The following is a 10,900-nucleotide window of genomic DNA, read 5'->3' on the forward strand; positions in this document are numbered from 1 at the left end:
GTTACACATCCACCTGCCTGCATTCTAGGAGGATGGGGTCTGTGTGTTACACATCTGCCTGCCTGTGTTCTAGGAGGATGGGCTTGTGCATTATACACCCACCTGACTGCATTCTAGGAGGATGGATCTATGCGTTACACACCTGCCTGCCTGCATTCTAGGAAGATGGGCCTTTGTGCCATACACCTGCCAGTCTGCATTCTAGAAGGACAGACCTATGCGTCATACACCTGCCTGCCTGCGTTCTAGGAGAATGAGCCTGTGCAAACCTCTTTTTGGTCTCACTTAATCTGTACCTGGACTCACCATACATCACCCAACGTAATATGGTTAAAGCTTTCAACCCTTAAATAACCCATAGGGAAGGAATTATTATCTGGTTTTTAGTGCAAGAATTGAAGCCAAGAAAGGTTAAACAACTTGCTGAAAATCATAAGACTAGAGAAAAGTAGAGCTAAGGTACATGCCTAGACTCCAAAGCCTGGAGTCTTTGTAAGTAGAGAAGCCTCCAGGCTGGTGTGCCTGGGACAGTTTTGGTTTATGGTAGACAAAACAGTATCTGTGAGTGAGTTTTAGTGCCCCCTTTCATGATCAGACGTCTCTATGATTGGACAGTGAGACATTATACCACCTATTTATGATCCATCATGCTGGGAGGCAGCTTGAGTGACACTCATTATAACCCGAAAACCAAATAAAACATAATTACCTAAGTAGTGTGGTGATGTAGCGGCAGATAAACTGTAGAAAGTAAGACAGGGGCCTCGCCAGTGGCACAGAACTGCTAACAATTTTGAGGACTATATTTAGAAGGGATGGAAGAATAAGGAAATGGAAGGAATAGAATTTAGAGGCACAGTTAAGATCTTAGACAAGGAGTAATTGATTTACAATAGTGTTAACATGCACGAGTGATCATATTACAGCCCAGATCTGATGCTCATTATTTTTAATTCTATTCAGTCTTTCTGAATAGAATTTCAAAACAGTTTAAAAGCCAGGAAAGTAAATAGTATATTGTAGAAGCATCTTTAGCCAGAATAGTAAATTTTAATTTTAAATACAATATATAAAATATACATTAAAATTTAAATTTCAATGTAAATTTAAACCTTTAATTACCACTGACAGAGCAGGAACATCATCATCTCAGACAAACACTATCACTTCAAGTTCCAGCTCCCTTTCTAGCCTTATGCATTTCAAGGAAGTCACTTCTCTTCTAACTACAAGCAGCCAAAAAGAGCAGACAGTAAAACACAGATAAGACAGCTCCGGCACAGAGGGAGGTTGAGGGGAAATCTCTTAGGTAACTGTCAAACTTCATTCTCATACAATGGGCCCCAGTAAAACAGTGGGCCTTAATAAGCACATTCGTTTCTCTTCAGTGCTCTAAGATAGGGAAGCTAAAAGCAGATTTAGGGTGGGTATGCCTGCAGCTGCAGGAAGATGTATGGTAACAGACACACAATTCTCCCTCCCAGATAAGCACAACAGAGAGAAACAGAAGCAGTCCAAGCCTCTAATAAACTCTCCCACCCTAAATCCTTAAAACTCTTGGTCTGTAAGAAAATGGGCTCTGACCTAACTCAGTCACAAGCCCCTCTCAGGTTTGTTTTCTCTAAAATAAACCTGTCCTTGACTGAGGAGCCACCTTTTGTGTTTCTTTCCTCTTTCTTTAATTCTTACAACCAAAAAGTTAGGTTTCCTCCATTATCTAGAAATCTCTCTTACAGGAAAATACAACCTACATTATCCTGTAAGCATTTCAATTACCTTTGGTTTTATTTACTTAAAACAAGAGGATATTACATAAAAGTATTAATTATAACTATTAATAATTTATCTTTTATGACAAAATACATGAACATTCCCTTGTTTGTGCCTTGTACCAACTTTTGAGATTGGTTTATCAGTTATCATTATTATCTAAAGATAATTTTAAAGATCATGGAACTGATACTCAGAAAAGCTAAATGTCTTGACAAGTCTAGTAAATGTTAGAGCAGAAACTCAAACCCTGGCCTTCTGAATGAAAGTTGAAATTTCACTCGACATGTCTCCTTATTCATTCACTCATGCATTCGTTCATTTATCTAAAACATTTCTTAAGCCTCTATTACATTCTAGACATTCTGCCAGGCATGAAGATACACAGGAGGGTAAAATTCAACCTTGGAATGCAATTTGAGGAACCAGATATTTAAAAAAAAAAAACTGAACAAAATAGTACATTTTAAAAAGCTGCAAGACACATTTGTAGCAAGTGCCATGAGTTCACAAGTGAAAAGTAAAGGGCATAACTATGGCTGCAGAGAACCAAGGAGAATTCAAAGGAGCTTTGAAAGTTCATCAACAAAGATTTGAGGACAGACATTCTAGGAAGAGACAACAATATGACCACTGTCTTAACGATTTTGGTGTTTGGAGAAAATGAGTGTGACTGCTTTGTGAAATTCATCAGGATGCACACCCAGAATATGTGTAATCTGGTGCATGTATGCTATGCTTTCGTTAAAAAGTTAAATAAGGAGGGAAAGAAGCTAGAGATGTTGCTGAAGTTACTAGCTGAGAAGGTACTCTAAGAAAGACAGGAAGACAAGGATGGAAGGAAGAACAGATCTGGAGTGGAAGATGTTGCATTTGAAGGTCACATGCTGAGTACTCTCCAAGATGCTGCCAGTTACTAACGTGGTGATACTCAGTAAGCATTCTTGAGAGCTAAGTCCTTGACATATTTACTAAAAAAATTGTAAAGCTTCCTCTTAAAAGAATATACACAAACTCAAATATAAGACTCAACCACTGCTGTTTTTACATCAAAGTTTTTGTTTTTTGTTTCCAACTTTCCTAATTATTAATAACTGTTTCTAGAAAACCCAAATTCATTAGTGTTGTGGGCACACTCAGAAAGTGGTACAAACTTCCCAAACCGCCTCTTTCCAAACACCGAGTGTAACAGGGACCTGCCCTTTGCATAGACCCCTGCTCGCTTCCAAGTGGCAGGAGGGACAGGTTTGCTCCACAAATCCCCTGCTCCAGGCCAACTCTGTGATTTAGGAAGGACTAGGTGCCCACTCCAAAATTCACTGAATTATTTTCTCCTAGAACAACATGCTCACCGTGCAATGGCAAATGGTGACCTTGAGTTTTGGAGCAGCTCACCAGCTTGTGCATGCCCCCAGCCCCTTCTCGCCTTACCCCACTGCCCAATGGTTGAGAATCCTGATTTCTGTCTGGGACCATAGACTCACCAGCTTCCTTAAGCAAAAGCAGTCCTCTCTTTGCTTCCTCAAGGGGCAGCACAAAGGATGTTTTGGCTGTGTGGAAACAGAAGCCGCATTTGTAGTTGCACTGGCGAGTGAAGTGATAGTTGACGCTGGTTGGGGTGGTGGACAGAGGAGGGTCCTCTTCCTCCTCTTTGGTCTCATCTGGCTCTCTCTGGACCAGCTGCTGCTTTATCCTCTTGGAAGCTAGCAGCCAGGTTGCCCTCAGCCAGCAGAACAGCGGGACAAGGCTCCTCCACAGAGAGCTCAGAGGTTGCCTGAACACACTCAGGAGCTTCCCAGCAAAAGCAGCAGGCGTGAGTACCCACATGGTGGCAGATGCCTGCAGCAGAGCAGTCCCTGTATGCTGGGGACTCTCTTTATATAGGGGTGGAAATCAGCAGTCTCTGAGCAACCTGTCATGGGGAGCAGGACACACCTTCTTTGACTAACACTCAGCTGAGTTAGAGTTTCGATTTTTCCACATATGAAAGTGAAAGTTGAAACAGGGCCAAGACTGAAGACTAGAGATCGGGACCAGCATTCCTGGTTTCTCTACTCACGGCTGCCTCAGACCACTTGTATTATAACGGTCTCTCTAGCTTGATGTAGTTACAGATGAGGATAGTAGTCTCTATCAATATCTAGCTTTCTGTCTGATAGAGACAGACACAGGCGCATTGATCAGCACGCTTTGTACTTGTTGCATTGCTTTCTCTTGACATAACCAAGTAATAGGTTTGCTCCATCATGGTGGGGGGGTGGTCCTCAGGAAAAGTTTCTTTTTAGAGCCAAATAATAAACAGACTGATTGGCTGGTGGAGGATGAGTACAGGATCATTCACCTCAAGACCCCTTTCAGATGACAGTAAAAATGCATGGAACAAAATTGAATTTATGTCTTATTCCATTAGCTATTCAGCCTAACGTATGCAAGGTAACAGTGTTAAAATTTAGGTATTTACATCTTCCTGTATTTTGATATCATTTTTTATAGATGTTTTTAGTTAGAGGAAATCCAGTGCTTTTCTAAGATGCTTCCTAGATGGTGAGAATTACTGCAACCCATCGTTTATTTATCTTTACAGTTTTCTTAGAAAGCCTTGTTGACCTTTTTACTGAAATCTTCCTTTTAGCCCTCTTCCATCAGAGCTGTGTGTGTGTGGTCTTGTGCTTTCGTGACACCTGTAGAAAGCTGGAAGAGTCCTAGTAGCTGAACTTCCAGAGCCACAAATCATGTAGCTGGGTGACTTTGAGTAAGTGACTTCATTTCTCTGGATTTCTATTTCTTTATCAGCAACGCCACATATCTCATGTGATTTTTGTGCAGAGTAAAACTGCCAATTTTTGTGAAATCCAGAGAAATGAAGTTTGCCTGGCAAACTTTAAGTGTTCAGTTAGGGTTAGCTCCTGTTATTCTGATACTGTCATATTCTGAATTGAAACAGAAATGACTTATTTTACTTAAAATAAAACATTAAACATGTTTAACTTAACATTTAACATCTCCAAAATTGTCTGCTTAATGATTACCAAATATTCAACAGTAGATATATCTCAGGTCCTTGAAATCTCAGCCCAAAGTTTATACTTAAACTCTCATGCCATGGTCTTGCACAATTGAAAATCACTTTTTGCTAGATCTCACTTCTGCATACACATGTGATCATGAGAGGCATACAGGACCTGTTAAATTTGAGTCAAATTCTTTTGGGTTAACTTGGTTCCCCTTTCTGGCTGGAGAAAGTTTGAAGTCTCAAAGGTTAGGTCAGCACGATTCTAGTGAGGGTCTCTTGCAGGCATCTGTTAAAATAGGCTAGGAAAATCTTAAAGAGGCGCCAAATGCTTAGCCCAAACAGGAGGAGGATCAAGACTTGTAGGGTGGCATGCAGAAGGAACCCTGCTGCAGGGGAAGCCAGCTGGAAATATCTGGAGATCAGAAACTTAACCTAGAAAGTCCAGCCAGGAGGCTTTTTGAAGCTGTTTTTCAGAGATTTGGCTAGCCTTAAGATCTTACATGTTCCAAATTCAACCTGCCTGGAAGTATTTACCCTGCAGAAAGTGGCAGCAACAGCACAAACATCACTCTGTGCAGGGAGGAGAGAGTCTAAAGCAATGTGTTTGTCTAGGACCACATGAGCAAGGGAGTCTATGGACCTCTGTTGCACTCTGATCACTTGGGTGGTGGAGCAGGCAATTCTGTGAACAGTTCAGGAAGGGTTTCCGAACCTTTATGAATTCCAAGCAGAATCTAGTTTAAATTGGGACCCAAAAAACCTTCCTAATCTAGCTCCTTCTAGGGTTAACCCTTCTAGATGAATTATATCCTTGAGAGTATCAACAACTATTATTTTTATAATCTGAGGAGTTATCATCAGTGTTGGATTATAACTGTTAGAGAACAGGGTAGGCAGTGCTGGTGGGGATAACTGAATAGATGGGAATTTGGGTAAAAGGTATTTCCGTGGCAAAATCTCCTGGTGAGGATAACTCAAGTATTACTTCTCCTTTCTGGGAGAATAAAATATGGGCGGGGAATATTTCTAAGAAGTCCCTTCCTAGGAAGTGTGTGGAAGCCCAGAGGAAAACAACTGCCCGTGAGGGGTACTAGTTGGAAAAGAATAGGTGAAGATTAGGAACCGTCATAGGCTGGGTGGCTACCCCAACCATCTGGATGAATTCAGAACCCCGGGGAGGGTCCATGGAAAGCTTGCTGGGGTTAAGGATGGACAGAGTAGCCCCAGGGTTGACCAGAGCTCTGATGAGTTTTCTCCGATCTTACTACCTGATTCCCCTGGTTGAGTAATTCGAGTGGGGGAAATGTCCTGAGAGGCTCTACAGTGTTGCTTGCGGGAAGAGGGCTGGTAAACTTTATCAGGGTTTAATTGTAGCCACATATTGTAAGAAATTAGGAGAATTCAGGATCCAGCCCAGTCTGCAGGTAGAAAACCAGAACTTGAAAGCAGGGCACAGGGCTTTAACCTAATAATAGGTGCATGTTAGTTTTTCTTAAGAATATGACTTTTTCTCTCCACATTAATCATACAGGAACTTTTAGGTTTTAGAACCTCTAGAGGCTAAGAAGCCAAATCAAGGCAGGCTTTAGATTTTACTTAGGGTCTTAAGGTTATTGGGCCTACCAGGAAGTGACAAGTTTTATGCATTCACTGTAAGGCTGGGAACTCTTGAAGCCAGGCATTTTATGACCCTTCTTAAATATGACTTTTCAGTCAAAGCCTAGTAATATAATCAGTATTTCCAATAGTATCCTGCTGATAAAGGGAGAGCAGATTTTTACTGAACTTACAGAAATACAATAAGAATGCTCACAAATAGTGTCTGAATTTTGGAGGACTCAAGTAGGGAGAAAGGTAAATGCTTCCACTTGTGTTCACAAAAGTATACTTCACCAAATTATTGTAAATTATAGTTAATGAAAGAAAAATTTCTTGAATCTGAAAAAATATTTTAGAACCAACATTTTAAATAAAAGTCATAAAATTATCCTTTTTAATTACTCACTTTCAGTTATTTATTTTGTTTTCCTTAATTTTAATTCGTAATTTTGGGCTATAGCTGATTGCAAATGCTACTAGGGAAGAATTTAAAACAGTAATTGTGGATGAGAAAAATCCAGAACAGCCATGATCAAAACTCTGATGAGAGTTTACAAGGAAATTGTAAGAAAGAATGTAGAAATAATTGCAAGAAAATTTAAAAGAAAATTAAGATATTTTTGTGGCACACAATCATTTAACAAAACAATCATACTCAAGACTGATAACACATATTGTGATATATTAGTCAATTCTTGTATTGCTGTAAAGAAATACCCAAGATTGGCTCATTTATAAGGAAAAGAGGTTGAATTGGCTCATGCTTATGCAGGTTGTACAGGAAGCATCGTGCTGGCATCCGCTTGGCTTCTGGGGAGTCCTCAGGAAACTTACAATCATGAGGGAAGGAAAAGTGGGAGAAGATGTCTCACATGGCCAGAGCAGGAGCAAGAGAGAAAGATGTTGGTCGGGGGAAGGTGCTACACACTTTTAAACAATTAGATCTCACAAGAACTCACTATCCTGAGGACAGTACAAGTTGATGGTACTAAGCCATTCATGAGGACCTGCTCCCATGATCCAGTCACTTCCCACCAGGTTGCACCTCCAACACTGAGGTTTACAATTTCAACATGAGATCTGGCTGGGGACACGAATCTAAACCATATCATATAACATCTTGGAATTTTAAGATCTCATGCAATTTGGAACACATATTAGTAATATATTTATATACATATAACTTAAAGGGAGTTAAACACCATTTCTTACTTGATATGCTTCCCATATGATTTGCAAAATAAGCCTAATCATTTAGTATTGAGGAAACCTGCCAAAGATGTCAAAAGGTTCAAAATACTTGATTAACCAGAATCATATGTCACTGCTAAATAAACAAAGTGATAATCAGAAGACTTCAAAAAGAATACAGATTTACATGGATGTGAAAACCCTAAACTTTTTTAAAGTTCAGTTTCCCTAAATAATGAAAAGCCTAATAAAAACAACATGAAGCAAAGGAATTATCTCAGTAAAACACAGACTCCAAGCTTACTAGACCAGTTACCTAATAGGTAAAGGGGAAACAAACCTCCTTTAGTATGATTGCTTCTCCTTATGGAAAGCCTATTCACATAACCTGAGGGTTAAACCTGATGCAAAAGGTATTTGAATTTAATCAGGCACAGAAAGAATGTATCCAGAATTCTAAGCCTATGCTATTATAGAGAAAAGTAAACAAGAAAACTAGTACCTTGAACACGGAAATCCTTGGTTCTTAGGAACAGCATAGGAAGCTTCCTGGTTACATGAACAATTCAGACACATCAAGAAAAGCCAAGAGTGTAAAATCAAGTTATAATGAAGGAAAACTTTGGTTTTCCAGATCTTCAAAATAAACATTTTAGCATCAGGCCATGACAGCAGTATTAGAACCAGAGAAAAAGTTACAGGAGATGACAAAAAGGTTGAAGGAGATGGTTATCACTGTGGCCATGCAAACAGAATTTACCTTTTCAAGGACCAAGAGAAAGAGAGCTACATTTACAACCTGAAAACAGGAAAATTATATAGATCTCAGGAGGAAATATGCCAGAAACAGGAACTGTTTGTAGTTTAGAGGATTACTGTTAAGGGAACAGATTTGCAAATTAAAAATTAAAACCTCTTGCAATTTTACTAAGAGCAAATCAGTATTTTAAGAAAATCTTGTTTTAATACAGGGGACCAAATTTTAAAGTTCCGTATCAGTGTTTTTTTAACATCAAAGTTTAATCCTGAGAAAGACTCATATATGATTTCTTTTCTTTTCAACTGTAGGCAACCTGTTTGCACAGAAAATTGCTTTTATAAACTTTCTTTTCATGCAGCTTATGATTTACTTAGGCCTGATCTCTGAAAGTCGCTCAGTGTTTTTTAGCCCTTTCGTTAACTTGTAGCCTAGGATTTGGGTTACAGAGTCATAGAGTCATCACTCTATCCTGGGCTCATTTTATTAATTCTTATTTTCTGAGCTCATCATTTATTTTGTAATATTCACTTTTAGGAATGTGGAATTGTTTGTAATATTCTCTTTGGGGCATCCTTTTCAACTTGTGGTTCTATCATCTCATTTATTCCTATTCTGATTTGCATTTTCTTTCTTTTTCCAATTGAATAAACTACCTAGAAGCACATCTGTTTAAATATGTTTTAAAAACGAAGTTCTTTTTCAAAAACGTTATTTTTTCATTTTATTATTTATTAATTGTTATTTATATTTTTAATTCTCCTGTTCTATTTCTTTCTTTCTTAGGAGCAGAATGGCTAGAAAAGTTTCATTTTCTCTTGTTTAATACTGTAAATGTTGAAGATTATGGCTTTTCCTATGATACAGCTGTGCTATTCATTCATTTAAAGACACCTCTTTGAAGTATCTTCCCAGCCTGCAGCTTCTCTCCTTCCCACCTGCAAGCGTGGGCTGCTACAGACACGTTTAGCCAATATAAACATCCAGCTGTGGCTCTCAGAGTCTCTGTCCTACAAATTTGAAGGGGCTTGAAAATCTAACAGAAAAGTTTCTTCATGAATGAAGATACATCTTCAACATCTTCAACACTTACATAATATTGACTAAGCCCAGATACTGCAGTGTTATTAACTTTACATCTCTGTGCAGGGCAAAGGTAGGTGAAAAATAGGAAAAATTAGATTAAAAAAAGATAGGATGCTTCATTTGGCAAACTGTGTGTCAGGTTTTCTTTCAGTTGGAGGCTCAGAGAAAAGTTAGGAAGAAGCCAGTCTTCCTACTTACCCTCTAGGTGCTCAGTGGTGGGAGCTGAGCACTGGCAAGTGACTGTGGAGTGTTAAAGTCCGAGGATACAAATAGGCTTGGTGGGGGATACAGGAGAGGCTACTAACCCAGATATGTGGAGGGTTATAGGCTATATCATGTCCCTCAAAATCCATATTACAGCCCTAATCCCCAGTTCCTCACAGTATGACTTATTTCAAAATAAGGCTTTCAATAGGTGATTACATTAAAATGAGAACATTATGGTGGGCCCTAATCCAGTCTGACTGGTGTCCTTTCCAGAAGAGGAAATGTGGATTTTCAAGGAGACGCCAAGGATGCAAGCACAGAGGAAAGGTGCCGTGAGAACACGAGAGAAGGCGGCCATCTGCACGCTAGAAAGAGAGGCCTCAGAAAAAGCAAACCCTGATGGTAACTTGATCTCCAACTTCTCTGGCCACCTGAACTTCGAGAAAATAAATTTTCTATTGTTTAGGCTGCCCAGTCTGTGGTATTTTGTTATGGCAGCCAAACGTCCGAAAGTGAAACTCTTGATAAATTATTCTATTCTCAAAGAGCTAAAAAATTTTAAACTCTTAATTCTTCTTAGCCTATTAACCCACACTCCAACCACCTATCTATATTTCACATTTGTTAAAATACTTTTTTTCGGAATTAAACATAATCCCAAGTTTAAGTCTAAAATTATTAAGACATAAAAAATATAACTGCTTTCAGCTCATCTAATGTTTTCAATCTTTGTCTCAATTCTAAATTTTTGAGAGCGTTTCCCTGGAGAATATTATCCTTTTGTTTGTTTTTGGTTTGTTTGATATCATTTTTAAAAGCCATCAGTTAATGAGTAAACACAGAATAAAATATCCATGTAACTGGGCAAACACTGTTACACACTGTTTGGCAGTTACACTGTTAGGCAGCAACAGTGCTGATGCTGGACTGTGGCAGGCAGAGGGTGCTATCCTGACACACGTCACCTTAGTGCAGGAAACTTCAATTTGGTGGGTGAAAGGCGATTTCGAGGTGCCAATCTGGGCGACACTTCCCAGTTGGAGTCAGCAAAAAGGAGAGGGCAATTCCGGGAAGAGGGAAAAGCTTGTACACAGGTGAGTGGGTGCACAGGTGAGTGAGTGAACAAGTGAGATAAGATACAGGAGAGGGAAGAGCCAGAACTGTGCCCTGTTCCCGCAGGAAAGCAGCTCTGCAGGATTAGAGGGGCGGGGACGCGTGGTCAGAGCTAGGAGTTGAGGTCGGGGAGGGGGCCCACGGTCTGCAGGGCCTGGTCAGTC

At 39.6% G+C, this 10,900-nt stretch overlaps 2 protein-coding genes across 2 annotated transcripts in view; one reads left to right on the plus strand and one right to left on the minus strand.

Moving 5' to 3' along the window:
- The window catches only part of RSAD2 (radical S-adenosyl methionine domain containing 2), a 20,799-nt gene extending 17,046 nt beyond the window's left edge, over positions 1–3,753 (minus strand). Inside the window, exon 1 of the mRNA XM_011960946.1 lies at positions 3,255–3,753. Within this exon, the coding sequence (XP_011816336.1) occupies positions 3,255–3,597 (343 nt within the window). The 5' untranslated portion in view covers positions 3,598–3,753. The remainder of the gene's footprint in view (positions 1–3,254) is intronic.
- Positions 3,754–4,196: 443 nt separating this feature from the next.
- Positions 4,197–10,900, plus strand: part of CMPK2 (cytidine monophosphate (UMP-CMP) kinase 2, mitochondrial) — a 24,458-nt gene continuing 17,754 nt past the window's right edge. Inside the window, exon 1 of the mRNA XM_011960981.1 lies at positions 4,197–4,203. Within this exon, the coding sequence (XP_011816371.1) occupies positions 4,197–4,203 (7 nt within the window). The remainder of the gene's footprint in view (positions 4,204–10,900) is intronic.

The sequence above is a fragment of the Colobus angolensis genome, unplaced genomic scaffold, assembly GCF_000951035.1.
Source record: "Colobus angolensis palliatus isolate OR3802 unplaced genomic scaffold, Cang.pa_1.0 Scaffold53, whole genome shotgun sequence".
Lineage (NCBI taxonomy): Eukaryota > Metazoa > Chordata > Mammalia > Primates > Cercopithecidae > Colobus > Colobus angolensis.